General features: G+C 40.2%; 1 protein-coding gene across 1 annotated transcript in view; it reads right to left on the bottom strand.

Moving 5' to 3' along the window:
* Nucleotides 1-23,837, bottom strand: part of USH2A (usherin) — a 558,238-nt gene that overhangs the window by 365,778 nt on the left and 168,623 nt on the right. Inside the window, exon 21 of the mRNA XM_026657662.2 lies at nt 1,069-1,199. Coding sequence (XP_026513447.1) covers nt 1,069-1,199 — 131 coding nt within the window. The remainder of the gene's footprint in view (nt 1-1,068; nt 1,200-23,837) is intronic.

Raw genomic sequence — 23,837 nt, 5'->3', positions numbered from 1 at the left:
CCTTAATTGTTAACCGCTCCCGATAGCCAAAAAATGTGTGTGTGTCTGTGTGTGTCTTCCCTGTTGAAGTATTTTAGACTAAATCCCTAGAGTGGGGGCTCTCCATTTACCTATATCACCCATATCATCCATCAGAAAGAGTACAGTACCCATCACAAAGAGTCCCCAGTTCTGATTAAGACCTTGGCCACTATTTTAATCAAAATATATAAGAAAGACACAGCACTATGAGCCTCATTCAAAGCCTAATGAAGCTAATGGGAGGCTTTCCATTGACTTCAACGGGCTTTGGCTCAGACCACAGAGTGAAATCCTGGCCCCACTGAAGCCAATGAAAAAATTCCTGTTTACTTCAAAGGGGCAGGATTTCATTCTAGGTTCTTTTTAAAAGTGAGCTAATGCAGACACCTAATTCACACATTGCATAACTTTTAAATCAATCAGAGTGGATTTGTCTGTATGATGCTATGGCCACGGAGTTGTATTTTTAAATTATACCTATTTTAAAAAATAAAAGTATCACTAACAGTATTAAAAAGGATGTATACATTTACATATTTTTGGCACCAATTTGAAGGAAGGGCTCAATTGTGTTTCCACTAAAGTTAATGGGAAAACTCTCATGGACTTCAATGGGTGCACAATCAAATGGGATGCTGAAAAATATTTACTAGAAAAGTATGCTATCTTCATTTAATAATCAAAAAGAGATGTATCCATAACTGGTGTCTTAGTATTTAAAAATGAATTTTAAAGTGGTACTAACGATTGTTAACTCAGTGGTAATGGTAAGAACAATACTTTTTTTTAAAAATGTAATGCAACTCTAATTTAAAAATGTTAACACTTGCAAACAAAACAAAATATTACAAAAGCCTGGAGGATTCAATGCTTCTTTTCTAGAGATCACCAATTATCTAGGGTATTGAAGAATCCATTAACCTGGATCAATATGAAAAAAAATGGAAAAAAGCAAGCACCCCCATCATCTTATACCATTAAGCACACAATATGCCTTGGGGATCTGTAATAAAGCTATATTTTATTTTATCTTTCTCCTTACTGTACCTGTGGATCAAAAAGAAAGTAAGGACGTCCACTCTGTAACTGAAGTGCAATGTATTCCTCTTGATTCCCAGGTGACACAGAGAAAAGAATCAGACCATCAGGTTCCCTGGTTCTAAAGCTCACTTTAATACCTGGTTAGAAAAAGAAGGCGGATGGTTAATGGTAGCTATTATGAATTCTATCAGATAAAGACAACGACTTAGAAATGAAAAGCTACTCCCCTTAACAACAAAAATGGAATATCAAAATGTCACTGAGGACCATATTCCACGAGCAGCCACAGTGAAATCAAAGCAACTAATTGTGCAATAAGGCATTATTCATTCAGAGTGAGGGTGGCAGAATCTGGCCCAGTGTAGTTAAGGAACCTCTTTCTAAAGGAAACGTAATTGAAAATAGTTGCAGCCTGTGCCAGTGGCTGAAGACAGGACTGAGAACCTGGTATAATTCAGCTCCAATTCCAGTATTACCACTTATTCAGTGTTTGGCCTTTATCTTTTGCCTTAATATCCTGATCTGCAAAATGGGAATAATACTACTTACCTATCTACATCACAAGGTTGCTGTGAATACTAATGTCTGTACAGTTCCTGAAAGATGTATAGATTTTTAAATGCAAAAATAATAATGAAAAGCCTGGAAAAACATAATGATTGCTTTTTTCTTTTTTTAAAAGTTTCAACAAATATTGGAAATACTTTGAGGGATAATATAAGTACCAAGAAATTCTTTTTTCCCAGCATATGAACATCCCAGATTGTCACCTAATTGTTGTGCTTTCTAGCTTCTGAAATTAGGAATTCAGCAATTAGGATTAAGCAATTAAAGTATCATAATAAAGGTGCACAAGAATAAAACTTATTTTCTTTCTTTAATTTTACTCCAGAATGAAATACTAAGCCAAAGAGCTTCCTCAGTGACTTGATATATATTGGAATGTGTTTGTAGAAAGAAACTTACCCATTAATATTTAAGGCAATATTATCAAAAACAGCATTCAACAAAAATGCATGTATCAGTTTTAGGTGCATGTAACTATGTGTGACTAAGTTTTTTAGGCATCCAAAATTTTCCATATTCCCAAAATTGGTTTTGCATATGCTAACTACTTAATATGCACTAGCAAATTCAGTTTGTAGCTATGCAAGACTGCATGTTCTAAATATTGGTATAAAATTTCAGACATGCAAATCCAGATGCAAGACTAGGTCTATTTTAAAAACATGGCCCTGGGAACCTGTAACTCTACCAGTATTTTGCATGGGGAAATGAAAAGGCAGTATCAGTGACAGCCATCTCATCATTCCTCTCAATTTCTGAAACAAAATATGGGATAAAGACTCAAATTTCGATCCACAAGAGAATTATTAGTATAACCTTAAATGATGCAATATGTATTTCTTAGCATTAATGTCATTTTCTATATCCTCAGTTTCTTGATTCAGTGTTTTGGGAGTAAATGTACAACAGTAAATTAAACTTGTACAGGGCAGCAACTTTGGGCTCATAAGGAAGGAGTCAGACTGTAGGTGGCACAACCAAGACACTCAAGTTTTCAAAAGACAACAGTCTTAAACATGACCCTCTAACCAGAGTTCTATTAGAGTGCTGAGCTAGCTGGGGAAGGAGAAAAGGAGCTGGAACCCTTCCTACCAGACACAGGTGTTCCCTCCCTCTCCTGCAGGACCACATAAAGCTAGAGAGGATGGAAGGGAAGCGGTCAGTGCCATGGACAGACCTTCATAGTCAGACTTGCTCCTCCCTCCCAGCTTACCTCTGTCTGCACCCAGGGATGCCATCTTTGTGTCCCTCAGACAGCACCTATCTACTCTCCATTGCCTACTAGGGTCCCTGGGGGTGGCAGAACCGGTTCCGGCGAGCTGCTGGACCCAGTGTGATTGCCTTTCGGAGGTTTGGGAAGGAATTTCCCTTAAAGCAAAATCAGCATTGAGGATCTTTTGACTTTCCCCACAGTATCCATGAATGTTCAGTGAGGGATTAGTTTGATTGTCCCTGCTTTTGGCCAGTGTCCAGTGTGAAGAAAGTTAGGAGAGTCGGCCTAGATCCTGGGGTAAACCTGGACGCAGGACTCAAGGGGAATCTGGTGTCTGTAATGTTGCTTGTGGACATTTAGTGAAGGTTGAGATACCCTCTATATTGGTCACGAATCTCAACAAGCTGGCTAGATCCCATGGGTAATTTTGGGAGGCCAGGTCTTGTTTCATGGTGTTGGTGGAAAGCCATCCCACTCCAGTCCCTTCACAATGCCTAACAGGAACTGGGGTCCAGCTTATACCTTTGTGTCATGTCAGTAAAGTCGCAGCCTGACACTTTAAACCCATTCTCTGTGTTGAATCCTTATTCACCCAAGTGGCATATCACCTATACCAATATCCTAATTTAGTTACATTTATATTTTTCTCTGACTTGCAAAAATTGTTACTTCTGATTGCTCCTTTTGCTCTGCTGCTATGTCTGCTGTCATGCTACCTGAATCGAATCAGCACAGTGGAAGCTAATGCCCATGGATTTGCCAGCTAGAATTCTGACCTTTTCATTTTCTTTTCAGAAAAAAGAAACCCAACAAATTTAGCATCAAAACCTCTTTTCAAAACTCATTTATTCAATAAGTACCAGTGCTCAAATTGGACAATTGCATGTGGTTATGTCACTGCCATGCTTATAATTGCTGGATGAAAAAGTTTAAGCTGGAAGAAATTGGTGAAAGGCTGGGTTATACCATCCCTCTATTGCATGTTATCATTATTTTCCAGATCAAGAACTGATTTGCAGTAGCATTTTCATGATTTTCCACTGCTGCTTAGTTCAAATACATCAATACTCATGTCCTTGTGATCCCCGTAAAGTACTTAATACAGAACAGGGTAATTTATTGGGTTCTACCCAGCTGTATCAAACAATTCAACCTCTTCACATTCATTTTCCCCTTCTTATGCCAGGCAGAAAATAATAAGTAATGGAAGCTTTTCTTGTAGACAGAATCTATTACAAAAAATTAAGGAATCATAACTCCAATGCATATTCAAATCATATTCATAATGCCAGTTAATTACCTCTACCCATAAGTAGTATCCTTTGACTCACATATTTTAATCACAGTACAAGTTCTCATGCAGTATAACACAATGCACTCAGATACGAAGACATTCACTCTAGATAATGAAAATCAATCATGCTATTAAAATACCTACTAAAATCAACTGTACATAACTAACATAACTAACTGTACATATCTAACACCAGACAAATATGAAGTATTACCCAAACAAGTGCTATCTTACCTGAATTAAGTTATAAAGGTATTTCAGCTAGAAATATTTAAGCCTTTCCACCGTTCTGGAGGATGCTGCTGACTGTCCCCCTTTCTCCTCTAAAATGAGCTTTGTTTATATATACACAACACCTTTAAAGTAATATCACTTCTTCCCTTGAGCAGAAGGACTAAAGAGAGCACAGAATCAACCGAGTTTAACAGAATCACCAGTGATCAGTAAATCCCTCAGATCAAGAGATGCAAGATGCTACTGGATGGCATCAGGATGGTCCACAAAAGACTCCAGCTAGTAGATATGGCTTGATGTAATTATATCCTGGTGCATGTTCTAAGAACTAAATAAATAGACACACACTTCAAGAGACTATTCCTCTTTCTGGGAAAGGTTCTGCTTTCTGGGTTTATAAATAGCCAACCTAGCTGCTGCCAGAAATGATACACTGACAGGGTGCCTACAAATACAAAGGTGGAAAAAATGCAATCAGAAGTACAGAAAAAGGTCCTGCAGGAGATGGGAAAGCTCAGCTTCATACTTAGTGTTACCAGGGTCACCAGGAATTGTCACAAGTCTATTTCTGGGAAAGAGAGAAGAAGAGGAGGAAAAAGTAAAACAGAATAAAGGAAACATGTAGTGGAGAGGGGGCACTCTACTAGCTTGTGAATTCCAAGGTTACCAACTAGTGTGTGTGTTTGTGTGTATATGCAGGGCCAGTGCTATCATTAAGGCAAACTAGGCGGTTGCCTAGGGCGCCAAGATTTGGGGGCACCAAAAAGCGGTGCCCCCAATTTTTTTTACAGCGTTCCTACGCCCCCTCCCCGAGCGCGCAGTCACCGCTCCACTTCTCCCGCCTCCCAGGCTTGCAGCGCCAATCAGCTGTTTGGCACTGCAAGCCTGGGAGGAGAGGAGAATTAGAGCGGGGGCGGCGTGCTTGGGGAGGAGGCGGAGCAGAGGTGAGCTGGGGTGGGGAGCTGCCGCACGGCTCCCCGGGCCGGGGGGAGCTGCCACGGGGGGCGGGGGGGGCGCCTCAGGGCGGGGGGGGAGCTGCCGCGGGGGGGGCGCCTCAGGGCGGGCGGGGCGGGGATTTCGCCTAGGGCGCAAAACTTCCTTGCATCGACCCTGTGTATATGTATTATTTGTGACAATTTGGGGAATATGTTTGTGTCAATTTATGAAATTCCTTTTTTGTTCTGTGAAGTATCATTTGAGTGTAAATGTGTGGATTAGACTCTCCACTTTGTAATGGAAACAGACTATATCTGGGAAACTGAAACACAGCCACGAAGGGGACATCAACCTTGAACAGTCAGTCCTACCCAGATGGAGCAATGTGGTTGCTAAGGGCAGAGCCATTGACTTTAATAACTCTTAGACCAGCAACCAACCGGGGGACGGGGGGAAGGGGTTGAAGCATGGAAATTATCCAGCATAAGAGCAAAGGTGTCACAGACTGGTTTTTTTTTTTTTTTTTTTACGATACAGTCTCTCTAAGCAAGGGAGCCAGTCCATTGCGAGACACACAAGACACAGCTGGAGGAGTGGGGGCAGGAGGGACTTCGCCTTCTGCTAAGGAAATGGACCAGCCCTCAAAATGCTCAGGAGAGGGGAGGACTCTGCAGCTCTGAGGGCAGGATTGCGTTCAGGTGTTTATTGTTCGCATAGATCTTTAACTCTCCTGTGCTTACTAAGCGTAAAAAGTATGTATTTAATACGTTCCTATGTAAAATCTGTTTTTTTACTTTACCTGCTACATGTCTCCAAAGAATTAAACTATAAACCAGAGTGTCCCAGGGAAGGGTCGTAGACAGGCACTCTGTTCCTAGGAGCGTGCCCCAGAGACCCAGAGCTAAAGACCATGTCGGGACTCTGCCCAGACCCAGCTGACCTGGATGCATATGGGATCCAAAAGCTGGGTTCAATTAACAGTCTGGTGGACCACCCACTAAGCCAAGACTGTAACAACTGCATATCAAAAATTTCAATTAAAACAATGTAATTTTAGATTACAAAGTTAAGCACTAGAAGGTTAGAAAATGCCAAATTCACCATTACCCATGTAATCTTAATTCTGGTCCTTTGTGAAATCATCCTGTGTACTGCATGAGGAAAAGGTCTTGTGGGAAAAAATCATGTGTGATCACGTAATTAAAGGCTATCAAAATGCATATGCAGAAAGCTTGTCTCTTTCACCAACAGAAGCTGGTTCACTACAAGATATTACCTCACACACCTTGTCTTTCGAAGCAGAAAGGGGTGGAATTAAGGTTGCACTGGCAACTAAATCTGGCATCTCCTAACTTTTGAGAACTTGACTTTGCAATCTACACATCTATCTTTTAACAGTTTTTAAAATGTAATTTCCTAGGTTTTTTTTGTTTTGTTTTGTTAAGGAAAAGAGGTAAAATAAATTATATTATGTACAAATGTAACAAATCCCTATCTTACATCAGTAGCAGCATCCTTCAGCACTGCAACACAGACTTCTTCATCTACAGGATTAACTATATTAGCTGGCAGAAAGAGAAGGCTGTTAATCCCAGTGTGGTGGATTGGACACTGATGCTAGGTGCTGGAAGATCACCTAGCATCAGTGTCCAATCCACCACACTGGGATTAACAGCCTTCTCTTGCTGCCAGCTAATATAGTTAATCCTGTAGATAAAGAGATCAGGGGGAAACCCATCCTGGTCCAAACTCTCTCTCTCTTTCTCTATGCCTCCCCAAGAGTTCGGGGAGCTCCTGCCCCACATGGTATCCCCAGAGGGGGAAATAGGTCACTGGGGCCATGTCTTGTATCTGGAGCATGGCTGGGGGGAGCCCGGCCTTGCTGTTTTTCCCCCTCTCCCAAGACCCCCAAATACAATGGCTCAGGCAGTTCCTACATGTTCCTAGTGCAGAGTGTGCTGCTGCTGCTTCTACAGCAGTTGTATGGGCTTGGTCTTAATAATGTTCGTGTTCAGTTATTTTGGCAGGATGCAAACATTTTCAAGAGCAATATAAGTGAGAAAAGGTGCATCACAAAACTCACCATCCCAGAGTACCCCGTGGCCAGAAGACCTGGTGTTGCAGCACTCCTGCCTCAATTTCCCCACAATGATCTTCAGCCTGCTCCAGCTGCAAAGGTGACTTGACCCTTCAGCCACGCCACTTTAAAGTGTTCAACCCCTTTCAGGGTAACAGAGAATCCAAGTCCTAGTCAAAAAATGATATCAAGTCCCCCTCCCTTACCAGCACACTCCCAGCAGCAATGGCATTTCTCATGATATAACTGCCAGCTCCCAATCCCCAACCAACCCCACTGTTTGGGTCAGGTCTACCCTCCTACCAAGGGCCTCTGGCTGGCTGTAGCCTTCACCCAGTTCCTAGCTCAAGATCAGCTTCTTGCCTCACATCGAAACAGCCTGTCTGGTCTCCTAATTAAACAGGACTGACTGGCCCCAGGCCTCATGCTCTTAAAGGGGCAGGCTGCCCTGTTATAATGAGAATGGCAATTTTTTAAAGTTCTACTTACATATAAACTGTTGAAAACTTTCAAAGGACGAAGAAGAGGCATTTCTCCAGTCCAAAGGCTTTCTCGCTACCTAATTTCAAAGGTCAGTTGCAAACAATGAAAGTGTTGGAGTTTCTCCAAAAAGATTGAAAGAGTTTTTGTTTTTTTTGGTTTGCTATTATTATAATGGAAAGTGTTAGATAACCTACATAAAGGAGTCATAGCCATCTCCTAATATTACAAATACACTCTTATTAAGGCAGGAGAACGTTAAAAATTGCCAAATGCCAGACTGGCGCATCCCTTCTTCTTTTTTTTTTTGGCATGTCCCAAATAGGGGCCAGTTAGAATAATTCCTGCACTCCAGGGTACACATCTCCCCATGAAAGATAGGGAAAAGACAGGGACAATAGCTCATTTCCCTACGAAGAAACTCACAAGTGCATGGCCATGCCTGCACATTTCCCCTGCCCATTGGAGAGTTCAGAGAAGGATTTTGCCACAGTCTCTTGTAAATTCTGCCTGCGGTGGTATAGTTTGCTCTGAATAAGTGTCTGTAATACATAGGTATAAAGGCGTAATTGTGAGTTAAGTGGAGACAAGATCTCATGCTAGCCCTCTGTAAAGGCATGGAGTTCACCCTCTATTATTTTTGCTGGAACAAAATATTAGAAAAAGTTAAGCAACTTTCTGGAACAGCCTTCCAAGGGGAGCAGTGGGGGCAAAAAACCAAACAGGCTTCAAGACTGAGTTTGATAAGTTTATGGAGGGGATGGTATGATGGGCTTGCCTACAATGGCATGTGGCCCATCGGCTACTGCCAATAGTAAAAATCTCCAACAGCCGGAGATGGGACACTAGAATGGGAGGGCTCTGAGTTACTACAGAGAATTCTTTCACAGGTATCTGCCTGGTGAGTCTTGCCCACATGCTGATTGCCATATTTGGGGTCAGGAAGGTCAGATTGGCAGAGATCCTGGGATTTTTTCACTGTCCTCTGCAGCATGGTCACTTGCAGGTTTAAACTAGTGTGAATGGTGTATTCTCTGTCACTTGAAATCTTTAAACCATGATTTGAGGATGTCAGTAACTCAGCCAGCAGTTAGAGGTCTATTACAGGAGTGGATGGGTGAGGTTCTGTGGCCTGCAATATGCAGGAGGTCAGTCTAGATGATCACAATGGTCCCTTCTGACATTAATGTCGATGAGTCTATGAGACTAAATTACACGTATGGCCATTCTTTTAGGGAAAATTTGCAAGGCAACGTCTAAAAGAAATAGACTCTCCCCCTGCTTTCATATATCTAAAATGCCCTGTTAGCTACAATATGCACACTGTATATATTCAATTACAATCAGCTTACCCAATAGCAACACTATAATTACTATAATATTTCATTTATCACACAAATAAACTTCAGTTCAGGCTCGTAGCACAAAGCTGTTGCACCCTGGATTGAAAACATGACCAGCCATGGGATATAATTTGATCTGAATGTAATTTAAGTCAATTGGATTTTGAATTACAACTAAAGATTTACTCTGCTTATTCTGTAGGTCTGTTTATGTGACAGACGTTAGTGGTTGCAAAGGTGTTGTTACTCCTTCTTGAGTTAAAACCAACAAGAATTTTAAAAACAGCCTAAATACTGAACATAATTGAACCCACTCATTATAGACTATAAAGCAAGTTTACACACTTTTCTGTGAAGAAAAAAAATATAAACAAAATAATAAAGGATTCAGAGAAGAAACTTCAAAGTTAAGGGAGGCAAAGTGATAGCTAATACTCAAAAGATCCACACTTGACTGGGCCTGGAACACAGATTTGACCTGAAAAAGAACTTGGTCCATTGAACATACACCTCTACCTCGATATAACGCTGTCCTCGGGAGCCAAAGAAATCTTACCGCATTATAGGTGAAACCGCGTTATATCGAACTTGCTTTGATCCACCGGAGTGCGCAGCCCCGCCCCCCTGGAGTGCTGCTTTACCGCGTTATATCCGAATTCGTGTTATATTGGGTCGCGTTATATCGGGGTAGAGGTGTATATTATTTTGGCCACTGGCCACATATGCTTTCTTTTAGGACGGGACAAATTTAGGGCCCAACCATGTCTCGCTTGTACTGTGGCACAAAAAGACAGGTACTAGCTGAAGCTTTGGCTCTACTTGACAGGGTACTGACTAGCATAGCTATGCAGTGGGACAGGTATAGGTCTTGCGCAAGATACTTCTCTGCAGAGCAAAGGCAGACTTGGAGTAACCGCCTAAGCTCCAAGTCAGAATCTGCTTTCCAGTCTGCTCATGTACATGGATTATCGCAAAACCACAATTCAGCTCTTACGCATATCCATTGATCTGGGGACAGTCGTTCTGTCCTGAACTAGCCTGGGCACCACAATGAGCAAAAAATCTGTAGTTTACATATTGTACCTCTGTAACAACAGGTGCAATCGGTCAATTTAGCAGACTTAACTCTGAATTTCTGAATTTCTTTAATTACATCAGGTTTGTCAGTCCTATCTTACAACCCTTTATGTCCCAGTTGTTGATGAAAGCAAAAAGAAGCAATAAAGTAAGTTTACAAAAAGTAGGAAGAGTATGAATGGGTGAAATTATTATTTGTAGTATTACTAACTTATTTCAAAGCAACCAAAACCATGTTAGGATTCTCACAATACAGAGAAGACATTATGATCCCTGCCTCAGGAAGTATACAAACTATGAATCAGAATCCACTAATGTAATAGGACTTCACACAGTTTTAGGGCCTGCACTGGTGGACTGTGTTGCAGGATTTGGGCCTAATTTCAGACATGATACAATATAATGGGTCAATGAAATACCTGGATGGGATTGAAGAAGGAAATGTGAGGGAAATATCAGCATGTGATTACCCAGCAAAGGCTAGTGTACAGAATAATAGGAGTCATTTTTATTTACATAAGTAATAGTCTAGATAGACTCGTGTTAGTTCTGCTCCAGCTAGCGTGCTGAAAAAAATAGCAGTATGGACACTGTAGCACAGGAGGTGGCTCAGGTAACCACCCCATGCTCAGACCCAGGGCATTGGGCAGGCTTGAACTTGGGTGGCTAGCCTGAGTTGCTGCCCAAGTTGAAATGTCCATATTGCTATTTAAGTGCACTGCTCAAGCAGAACTAGCATAAGCCTGTCTACCTGGGCAGAAGGCATGCTCCCAGTAGCTGTGTAGACAATTAGATGTACCAAGAGAGACTTCACAACCCCTAGGTTCCTGCTCCCTGCACCACACTATACATAGGGTCTGTTGAACGCCAGACCAGAGAAGAAGCAACAGCAGGGCCCTTGGATCTGAGTGCAAGTAGATCCACCAACCATTCCCTTCACATGTGTGGGGGCGCTATGTGGAGGCACAGCATCTACCGAGCTGCGGAACTCACCAGTGTATAGCACATGTGCTGGGATTAGGATTTGCTCCTTAAACATAAAGGGCCCTTTACATCACTCCTGTGGTGGCAAAAGGGGCCCCTTGCCATCTTCTCAGCATTGGGCTGTGCCAGGGCAGATCAGGGTGGGAGGAGGGTGATAGCTAGGGTTGCCAACTGTCTAATCGCACAAACCCAAACACAAACCCCGCCCCTTCCCCAAGGCCATGCCCCTGCCCTTTCTTCGAGGCATTGCCCCCCCGCACCCACTCCAGCCTCCCTCCCTCCATCACTCGCTCTTCTCCACGCGCACTCACTTTCACCAGGTGAGGCAGGTAGTTGGGATGGGGACGCGGACTCTGGGCTGGGGTTGAGGGGTTTTGAGTGTGCAAGGGGACTCCAGGCTAAGCCTGGGGCAGGGGGTTCGGGTGAAGGAGATGGTGCGGGCTCTGGGAGGGAGTCTGGGTGCAGGAAGTGGCTCAGGGCTGGGGCAGGTGGTTGGGGTGCAGGAGGAGGTTTGGGGTGCAGACTCTGGGAGGGAATTTGGGTGCAGGAGGGGGATCCGGGCTGCGGAAGTGGGTTGGGGTGTGGGAAGGGGTTTGGGGTGCAGGCTCCGTCCGGGCGGCCCTTACCTCAGGTGGCTCCCGGAAGTGGCAGCATAACTGGAAGTGGCTCCTAGGCTTAGGGGTGGCCATGGGGCTCTGCACGCTGTCCCTACCTGCAGGCACTGCCCCCCGCAGCTCCCATTGGCTGTGGTACCCTGTTCCTGGCCAATAGGAGCTGCGGAGTCGGCGCTTGGGGCGGGGGCAGCGCGCAGAGATCCCCTGGCTGCGCCTCCGCCTAAGAGCCGATGCTGGCCATGCTGGCCACTTCAGGGAGTGGCGCAGAGCCAGGGCAGGTAGGGAGCCTGCCTTAGCCCCACTGTGCTGCCGGACCACCGATTTCAAGGATACTACACTTTTTCAATGAGTGACCATTTATTTATTCTCTTTATTTGTGGGGTAATGATGTTTCTGATTTGCTACCAGCTAATCATGCTGGCCTTAAAAGACAGCCCAGACCTGAAGAAGAGCTGTGTAAGCTTGTCTCTCTGACCAACAGACGTCGGTCCAGTAAAATATATTACCTCACCCAACTTGCCTCACATTTCTCAAGTTATTTATGATTAAAAAAAAAACATGCCTTTAAAAAAGGAGAGAACTTTTTTCCAGAAATGGGCCAGGTTTTACAGCAGTTTCACATACAAACTCCAGCCCTATGTTTATTTCCCACTAGGCAAACCTGATTGACAGGTATATTACATTTCTATCTCACTACATGTATATATTTGTGGCAAGCTGAATTGTATTTCCATCTACACAGTGAGAGAGAAAATTAAATGAAAATAAAAAAATTACTGAAATGTCTCTTTATTGTATCAATGAAGATGAACAGAAAGAGAAAGGTCTAGAAGAGAGTACATGGGAAAGGAGAGAAATCATCTTGAGAAAAATCATCATGATACAAAAATGACCCAGTAGGTGTATCACTTAATTGTCATTGCTCATATGTAAAACACAAATTTTCACTATCCAAAAAAGGTAATGATTATTCTGTAACTAAGACAAATAAGACCATAGCTCAGATCCTCAACTGGTGCAAAATCATTAATGTAGCTATGCTGATTTACCCCAGCTGAGATCTGGCCCTATAAGTCTGGAAACTTTTCAGTTTCTTACTATGGTTCGTATATGAGCCTTTTAAGAGCTATCATTTCTGAGTCTTTGAAGATTAACAGGATTTCCTCCTTTCCAAGACAAGTCATCCAATTATAAGTGCAGGCTGAAGAATTAGGGTTTCTGAGGATTTGAAAGGTCTAACTGTATTTGTATCAGTCCAAATACGTACGTTTTGTGTGTTAAAAGAATATCTACATTTAAAATAAAATTTGTCCTGTTTCACATATCACTGGATGGATCCTCCACTGGGTGTCATTTTTTTAAGGGAAAATTTGTGATAGCCTTCCTGCTCTTGCTTTCTGTCTCTGAGCGGAAAGGGAGCTAGATGCTCTGCTTCTCAACTCTCTGCCCACTGCTGTGTCCTGTCCCTCAGGGAGGGGAAAGAAGATGTATTTCTGCAATTATTTTAATGACTTCCAAAATATTTTTTAAATGTCCATAATTATTTTGTGTATTTAAGTGTACAAATATCTATATACACGCACAAAAGATAGGGATAGAATGTTTTATTGTTGCAATTTGTAAATGAAATGCACAGTTCCAAGTCTTTCTATTTATATTTTAAATATTTGCCTTTTTACTACCTCTAATGAGAAGACAGTTTTGCTTTGCTTTTTATATTTGCCTCTGCACAGAGCTTTATGTTGTAATGTTGGCTAAAGTTGAAGAATGGCATAATTTGAAGAGGTTTTTGATATAATCTTAATATCTAAAGCTGCCAAAAAGCTAAATAGGTCAAACTTAAAGGTTGAACAAGGCTGAATACAGGTACAATGAATGAATGAATGAATAAATGAAAGGAGAGACTAGTAGATTCTACAAATCCCAAATTTCAGAGCTAGAGAAAATCACCTTGATTTAAATTTCAGTACTTTCTTTATGTTAAAGTGACTAATTTGATACCTATTTTATTTTATTTTTTGCCACCCCATTATACCCACTACTGGTAAAACAAACAGGACATTTTAGCTTTAATCTTCTTACTACATAACCCAAATAACTTCAGTCATGTTTGCATTAATGCTGCATTAATCATGTTGTTGCGTATTAATGAGTTTTCAGGCTATGCTAATTACTGTCATAGATTCTGCAGCAGCCCATTAAATATACAAATTACAGAATTAAAGAGCCAGAGCTCTTCATGATTAATCTTTAAATGGAGAAAAACTAATGATGTCTGTACAAAGTTTCTCTCTACTTTTGGCTGACTGAGCCCAATGAACAATCAATTAGAATATTTGAAGAATACGAAAAAAGTACATAATAAAGATTGCATGCAGTTATTCCATATAGCTTTGGATAATTTTCCAAATTTGCCGTCATATGGACTTTTATAATATTTTCCAATCTTGAAGGCCTTCTTAAGTGTCACATAGGAGTAAAAGCTACAAGCTTTGAATTCATTATTTCATACCCATAGGAAGCAGCTGGTTCAGTATGAATATAGTAAATCAATCTTCTCTTTTTAGCAAGGACACCAGTCCCGTTACTCTCTAGTTAGTAAGATTTACAACAAACCTTGGTGAAAAGAAAGCCACGATAAGTTTAGAGTCATTTGATAAGATTTGATGTATTAGTAGCACTTTCTCCTCACAGTAATCAAGTGATGTTTTGTTCAGGAAGGAAGCAATGCCTAGTGGTTAAATCAAGGTATAGCGATTAGGAGATCTGGATTCTGTACCCAGCTACTGACTCAGAAGGTCACCTCTGTCTAGTTATTTAATTTATCTGTGCCTCAGTTTTTTCTGTCTGTAAACAGGGTCTAATAGTGCTTGCATAACCTGGCAGAATTATTTTGAGATTTGATTAATGTTTATAAATCGACCACATTAGGAGAAATAGTGGAGGGGTTGTAAAGATCAACTGAAAAAATACCAAAGCTGCCAAACTCAGACAAATATACTTGGAAAAATTACATGAATGTCAGCTCTATTCTTCCACTTGAGGAATAGGATTTATCCAGGAAAAGTGTTCTTGTAGAACCCTATGTAAATGCAGTGCATTATATAGCAAATCACAAGTTTCCTCCGAAAATAATGGCATGTCATTCCATGTTAATATTACTTTGCAATTCAGTAGTTACTTTTCAATCTAGAGTCAATGAGGGCTTTATAAACACTAATTAACTGAAGTCTCACAACATCCTGGAGAAGTAGGTATACCTGTAACATAAAAAAAGAAAAAGAAAAACCCTGTCTCATGACTGGCTGAAAACAGTCATGTGGTGAGTCATTATATTTCTATTATTTACTTCCACCGAGGCAGCTAATACTGAGGTCCTGTAAGAATGTGGACCATTCAGCACACATATCTAAATAAGCACGCACTGTGAGTTCTATTTCCCTCCCAGAATGATCAAGGGCATGGAAAAACTCTCATGAGGGAAGAGGGATTGAGAAGACTGTCATTGTTAGAGATGAGAGAAATAAGAGGGGAGCATGATAAATGTTTATAAAATAATGAATGGTATAGAGAAATTAGATTATGAGCTTCTGTTCTCCATATCTCATAATACAAAAACAAGGGGACATTCAATTAAATTAAAAGTTGAAAAGTTCTAACCAAATAAAAGGAAACACATTTTCACACAATATGTAATTAAACTGTGGCGCTCATTACCAGAGGAAGTCATTGAGACCAAAAACTTAATAAGAATCAAAAAGGGAGTGGACATTCATATGGATATAAAAATATCCAATCATCTTAATTAACAACAAACCTTTCAGAAAGGATATTAAACCCATGCTTCCGTGTTTAAGCCAATCTCTGACTACTAGAGGTCAGGATGAGACCTAATGTGGAGGTCAGATTATCTCACATTTGTCTGTTGGGGGGTTCTTACATGATCCTAAGAACCATCTGGTGCTGGCCACTGTAAAGATAGGACACTGGATTAGATGGACCTCAGGTACAGCAGTTCCTATGTTCTAGAAGGTAAGAAAGTTTTTCTGACGCTCTAATTCAATAATCCCTTTTGAACATTATTCATTTAAAGGAATGGAAAAGCTGCAGGGGATTTATGTAATTAACTGAAATTCTAGCCTAACTACTTGTGAATATTTGTAGTACATATGCTGGATTCATATTTCAGTGAAAAGCCAAGTTTGTTGTCTCTGAAGGCAAATAGTTGCCTCTGGGGTTAATAAATGTTGCTTTTCCTCTCAACTAAAGTCAATATCTGCCTACTATACCCATTCATTTACACAGCTGCATAAAAGGATACACATTAAAGAAGCTAAATGTCTTGTCCAAGTTCAATAAACAAGTCTAGGAATATCTCAGGAGTTCTGACTCTCAGTCGTCTGGTCGTGGATACAGCACTTAGCCAGGATTACACCTTTAGAATGGGATTTCAATGAAAGGGAATACGAGTTCTCATCCTAGATTTCTTCGCAAGGCCAAGCCTTGCACAAGGTAGAAGCTAGTTGTAATTTCGTTGTTTTATACTGAAAAAACAGGGCAGTGGCAATCTGCATGAACAAGTGACCGATTATTCATAGAAGAGCGTCTATACAGGTCTGTCGCATCTTACGCGCATTTAACATGCGCGATTTCAGCTTTACATGGTCGGCAAAAACAACAAAAAAAGAGAAAAATAACAATTTTAATACTGTATCTGTAGTGCGGGCGATTCCGCCCGCCATTCAACTCAATGTAATTTTGACTATACGCGGTTTTCGCTTTATGCGCTAACCGCGGAACGGAACCCCCGCGTAAGATGAGACTCGCCTGTATATTATTGTCTGACTTGAGCAGAAATCAGGAAACTTGTCAAATATGTAGTGTTTTTCTCAGGTAACATCTGATTTTTTTGATTTATATATCTAATTAATTATGAGCCTATCATAGCAACCCAGCTCACAGCATAACAATATGCGATGCATATAAAAACCCACCCTAATTCATATTAACAATGCTTTAAAAGTATGTACATTAAAAAGTGAAAAGGTTGAAAAAAGAGACAGCCAAATCTTTGCATACAACATATTTTCTCCGAGAAAGCCTGATTAAGTAGGTAGGACCTGTAATGCACCCATAAGGTCAACAAACTGAGGCTCTGTTGGAAGAAAAGGCAAGTAATTTCTGGAGTAAAGGGCCCTTTACTGAAAATGTCCTGACCCCAACTCCTGATGTTGAAATATAGGGACTGTCATATAAAGCATTCTTTGTAATATCCAACTAAGTTCATTGTTGCAGGGACTGTATTTTTGTTACCTGTGTATACAATAGCTAGCAAAATGGGGCCCTACTCCCTGACTGGGGCCTCTAGGTACAGCTGCCTGGGAACTACATGGAGATAAAAGAAGTCTCTGAGATATGCAAGAACCAAACCATCAAAGTACAACACCATGAAGTGAACCCACAAGCAAACTGGAGGTCGGTGATTAAAGATATAAGATCAAATATAACCCTTTATTTAGTATTTGCAGCAGTAGTACAAACATAATGTTGCACAGGTAGAGACTAATTAAACTGATGAGGGAAAAGAGCATGACTAGAACTGGGTAAAATACAAATACATCAAAATTAAAGTCAGTGTAATGATCTGAAACAGCAAATTCAGACAACAGCACACTAGCCAAGCCAGAATCCTATCACATGGCATCAGAGAAGTTAGAAGTACAATAAGATGGAAATCCTACAGCAACTGAGGATGCCTTATTGATTAGACGATGTACATACTGAATAAGAGGATAACTAAAAGAAGCCTGAGTGGTTTGAGATATACAGTAGGCCAAAGTGGAAATGGAACAAGATGAAGAAAGAAAAAAAAATTAGATAGAAATATAAGACAAAGCAAAAGCTCAGCAAAAATATAGCAATTCAAGTTAGAACCTCAGCAAGAAATGCAAGTGATGGCAGAACTGCAAGATCGAGCTAACAACGTATCCAGGCTAACACAAAGTTTCAAAGCAGAACAACAAACTCAGCAACTGACAAATGTTAATGATTCAAACAAGGAGGCAATAACTGAAAGTAAGAAATGTGCACTATTTCATTCAGTAGCAGTTGCAATAACCTTCTCCTAATTATTTTTGACATAGTGACCTTCTTCAGAAGAAACCTAAAAAAGCTGGGTTCACTTACAGGAAATAAACTCACAGAAGGGTTTTTCCATGGCTTATTTGTAGACAACAAACTATTTCATTTATGTTTGAGAGAGAGTTTGCTAGATAAATATTTAACCAAACTACCTTTACTGTATATATGCTGCAAACACCACATTAAAGACTTGCTGAGGAAAAATGCTGAGAGACCTCCACCTCTATTAATTTCAATGAGAGATAGGGCATTCATCAACTCATAAGAGATACTCAGAACCTTGTAGGACTGCACCTTAAAAGTGCAGTTGGTCCTGTGTCACATCAGCTGAGAACAACATTCCATAAGATTGTTGTTGTTTTCTTTGGACCTGAGCCTTTAAACCTAGAAAGTTCAGGCCTCACTACCGTTTTTTTAATGGGACTTAACACTAGTAATTGTAAAAAGTAGCACTTGCCCTCAGAAACTGTCTTTCACCATTGCAAAACAGGGACGAGGAGGAGAAATGGAAAATTAATATCTTCCCCCAAAGTACTGATTAATGGTATCTCCAAGGGGATCACTGCTCCATTACAAACATTGAATCTATCTCCCCTTGTAAGTATTTTCACACTTGCTTCTTATCAAACTGTCTGTACTGAGCCATCTTGATTATCACTTCAAACGTTTTTTTTCTCTTACTTAATTGGCCTCTCAGAGTTGGTAAGACAACTCCCACCTGTTCATGCTCTCTGTATGTGTGTGTATATATATATCTCCTCAATGTATGTTTCACTCTATATGCATCCGAAGAAGTGGGTTGTAGCCCACGAAAGCTTATGCTCTAATAAATTTGTTAGTCTCTAAGGTGCCACAAGTACTCCTGTTCTTTTTGCGGATACAGACTAACACGGCTGCTACTCTGAAACCTGTTTTTGATGTTTGTATATTGTAGTTAAGTATCACTATTTCTTAAATAAAATCCAATAAGAAGCAACCTGTATCACTTGCAATTGAGTTTTAACATTTAACATATTAGATGCATTCAGGATACTTGATGCTGTACATATGACTAGATAAGAAGAGGTTCTATAAATACATTAGTAGCAAGAAAAGGATGAAGGAAAGTGAAGGTAAGACGACATCAGGAAGGTTGAAGTGTTTTAATGCCTATTTTACTTCAGTCCTCACTAAAAAGGTAAATTATGACCAGATACTTAACCCAATTAGTATTAACAACAAGAGGGAAGGAATGCAAGCCAAAAGGGAAAAAGAATAGGTTAAAGAATATTTAGATAAGTTAGATGTTTTCGTGTTGGCAAGACCTAATGAAATTCACACTAGGGTACTAAGGGTCTAGCTGAAACAATGTTGGAACAGTTGGCAATTATCTTTGAGAAGGCATGGAGGATGGGTAACATCCCAGGGAACTGGAGAAAGGCAAAAATATTACCTATCTTTAAAAAGGGGGAAATAGAAGACCTGAGAAATTATACGCCAGTCAGCCTAACTTCAACACTGGAAAGATACTGGAACAAATTATGAAACTATAAATTTCTAAGCACCTAGAGGACAATCGGATTACAACAAATAGCCAGTATGGATTTCTCAAAAACAAATCATCCCAAACCAACCTAGCTTCCTTCTTTGACAATGTTATTGGCCCAGTGGATGGGGGCAAGAGGAAGTTGTAGACACAATGCGATACATCTTGATTTTAGTAAGGCTTGACACAGTCCCACATGACAGTCTCATAAGCAAATTAGAGACATGTGGCCTGGATGAAATTATTATACGGTGGATGCAAAACTGGCCAAAGACAGTATTCAAAGTGTAATTATCAATGGTTCTCCATGAAACTGGGAGGAAATGTCTAGTGGGGTCCTTCAGGGGTCTGTGCTGAGTCTGATACTAGTCAATATTTTCATTAAATGACTTGGATAATGGAGTGGAGAGTATGCTTATAAAATCTGCAGATGACACCAAGCTGAGAGAGTTTGCTAGCACTTTGGAGGACAAGATTTGAAAGCAAAATGATCTTGACAAATTGGAGAATTGGTCTGAAATGAACAAGATGAAATTCAATAAAGACAAGTACAAAGTAGTACACGTAGGAAGGAAAAAATCAAATGCACAATTACAAAATGGAGACTAACTGAGTAGGCAGTAGTTCTGCTGAAAAAGGTTATAGTGGATCACAAATTGCATATGAGCCAATAATGTGATGCGGTTGAGAAAAAGGCTATTCTGGGGTATATTAACAGGAGTTTCTTATGTAAGACACAGAAGATGATTGTCCCACTCTACTCATCACTGGTGAGGCATCAGCTGGAGTACTATATACAGGTTTAAGCACCACACTTTAAGACAAATGTAGACAAAGTAGAGAGTGTCCAGGGTACAGCAACAAAAATTATCCAAGTTTTAGAAAAGCTGACCTATGAGGAAAGGTATATAAAAAACTGGGCATGTTTAGTCTTGAGAAAAGGACAGTGAGAGGGAACCTGATAGTCTTCAAATATGTCAAAGGCTGTTCTAGAGAGGACTGTGATCAGTTGTTCTCCATGTCTGCTGAAGGTAGAACAAAAACTAATAGGCTTAATTTGAAGCAAAGGCGATTTAGACTTAGATATTAGGAAAAACTTTCTAACTGTAAGAACTTTAAGCACTGGAACAGGCTTCTAAGGGAGGTTGTACAATCCCACCCACTGGACATTTTTAAGTACAGGTTAGACAAACACCATGAGGGCTTATCTAGGTATACTTCGCCTTGCTTCAGCACAGGAGGCTTGACTAGATGACCTCTCAAGGTTCCTTCTAGCCTTACAGCTCTATGATTGAATGGCTATTTATAGCCACTGTAGACTGAACTTCAAAATTATAAATAAAAGTTAAGAAAGGCAAGAATCTATTGTCAGCAGTACAACAATTTTCAATTTCAAAACAAGACATCTGCTATTGTACAGAATATTTTATTTTGAATGTGACAAAACTACTATGTAGTATAATAATTTAGTGCCTAATTCTGTCTTAACACAAGTGACACTCCTCCAAAGATAGTTATATCCATGTAAGTAATGGAGGAGTGTGGCCCTAATTAGAGCATGCACCAGCCAACCTCTGTACAAGCATGTGCAAGGGGGAGGAGACAAGTATCTCCCTCCAATCCAGCTAGCATCTCTGTGCAGTGGCTGGCCAGCATAGTGACCCCATATGTAGGGGTCTGAAAGGCAGTAGGAAGAAGTTATGGCTCCAGTGCTGGTTTAGCGGGACATGGCTAGGCACTATGGGTGATGCATCCTTGTCATGGATGGCACAGATGACACTGGTTTGCATGGGAACCACTAGGAGAAGAGCTCCAGATCTCTTCTGGTTGATTCCGGCTTCTGTATGACCTCTCCTCACTCTCTCCAGTGATTCTGAGTGTGCAAAGGTAGAATCTATTCTATAGTTTGAAGCAGGCACAGCACTTGAATTGCTCTCAAAATGGTCATTTAAAATTATTTTCAGCTGTTCATCATTAATAAATACTATCTTTTTATTTTATGTTCATGATCATGTCACCACAAATATATGGACCAATGATCAGACAGTGGATTTTATGTTAGTCACAGTACATTAGGCAACATTCACCCTACCATCTCTGTTCTGCCTGGCTTCTACAAAATAAGTGTCACGAACAACATGACCACAGTGCGTTGAGCCAGCTGTGGAAGGTTTAGCACCAATTTGGAGTCTGGCTTATTCCCAAGACTCAAACCTCTGGACTCTCTGTACAAATCAAGCATGCATGGAAGAAAAGCATGTGGGGAAAACTATAGTGGCTATATTCTGATATGTGCCGTATACCATTTACATTTTGTTAATCAGATATTTAATAACTGCACTCCAGGAAATATTCTAAGAGTGACAAGTAAAACATTTGAACATTTTTTTTCCAGGCCATGAAAGCCAGAAAAGTCCTTGTTGCAACTACTGAAATCAAGGACTTGGGCAGGCAAATTCAACTTGATGGAACTCCTTGGCGCTTGACACCTTATAAAATAATGGCAAACACAAGAATGGAAAAAGTTATATGACACCCTTTGGAATTTCTTTGCAAGTTCAGATAACTTTAGACTGTTTATATTGGCCACTTGGGCCAAAAAAGAAAAGGGGGGGGAAAAGACCTACAAAGCAACCTTTTATTGAATACCTGTATTGGAGGTATGTGCTGGAAAAATGCAAAAAGAAACTGAAACCCAAAAGGTTTCAGTAGGAGTCTGTTGGAGTCATAGTGTCACAGACTTCAGAGTCACAGAAGAAATTGAAAGGAAAGAGAATACACAGACATTATTTGATCCAAGCCTGAAAGGAAGATACTTCCAATCCATGCAGACATATACTTGATTCTTACCTCACACCTCTATTATGCTGCTGAAACTCCATTGACGTCAATGGAGTGGCACATGATTTACACTAGTCCAAGACACTAGTCAATAGAACTATGGCAAATTGAACTAGCTGAGGATCTGGCCATATATTTTTAATATGCTTTCCATTTTAATGATCTAAATAACAATTTAAAACATAAAGATAAGGGCAGTATTAGAAATAGTTTTTCTTTTCCCCAAAGGTATTTCTTCAATATAGAGTGATATCATTTGGCCTCAATGCATTGTGAGATTTGAGAAGGGAAATTAAATTATTTTATGTTACCTCTGTATATTTTTAATTCCTTATGGCAAACTTGAATTAAAGGCAATGTCTTTGTTTCCTGCCTTTCTGTTGATTTTTATATTATTGCTTAAAACATGAATGATTGCCAAATATATGACTGACTAATCCTGAATGATGATAATAAGGAAATCTCTTTCCTCTGGTGGTAAACTCACTGATAATTTAATTCCTTTTTTCCTCTCTCCTTTCATAGATATGGGGCTTTATAGGACATGGAAGATTATGATTGATTGCAATATTGTAATATAATGAATCAGAAGCTGGATGACTGGCCATACAATATTGGTTAAAGACATCACACTCTGTTCTATATTCTTCTGTCTTTCCAATATAACCATAATACACAGTTTTTGTAACATATCTGAAAATAAACAAAATTAAAATAGTGGATAAGACTGCTTTTGGGGGGGACAACTAGGTTAGTGAACCAGCTTGCACCTACAGTGGGAAACACATTTCTGGGACCTGATTTTTTAGAAGTGCTGAGCCCCCCATATGTCTGACTAAAATCAATGGGAGCTTCAGACACACAGCACTTCTGAATATCTAGCCTCAATGGGTATATGTATATTAAATGTAAAAACTCTAAATATTAATGAAAAATACAAAATCTGAGTAATTAAGCACACATTCAAAAATTTAAGGGGTCAATACTCAGTGCACCTTTGTGCTTCCCAGTCCTGGGCTTCTTGTGAAAACAAAATGGCCACCAGTGTAATTAAGGCCAGGTCTATATTTAAAAGTTTTCTGTCATAGCTATGTCAGTTAGGACTCTGACAAAAATCACATCCCTAACCAACAATTATGCCATCTCACAAAATGTTATTGATAGCACTTTGGCTGTTGATGTTTCATTTTCCAGTGCCACTGATGTCATCTGAAATTGCCCAGAACTGTGGCTTTTATAATAAACCAATATAACCCAGCACCAGTTAAATGCCAAAGTTTAGAAAGGGAATGGCTCCTGTGCAAAGTGATTTTAAAATATCCACCCTCTATCTCCTTACTTCTCTTTTGTTATTAAGATATTTTGGGCCTGATTCTGTTCCCACATTGGTATTACACCAACATAATGCCACTGAATTCAGTGGAGTTACTCCTGATCTGTGCAAACAGG

This window comes from Terrapene carolina, unplaced genomic scaffold (assembly GCF_002925995.2).
Source record: "Terrapene carolina triunguis isolate 2854851 unplaced genomic scaffold, T_m_triunguis-2.0 Scaffold262, whole genome shotgun sequence".
NCBI lineage: Eukaryota > Metazoa > Chordata > Testudines > Emydidae > Terrapene > Terrapene triunguis.
Note: the sequence above shows the minus strand (reverse complement) of the source record. Positions and strands in the feature narration are given on the sequence as shown.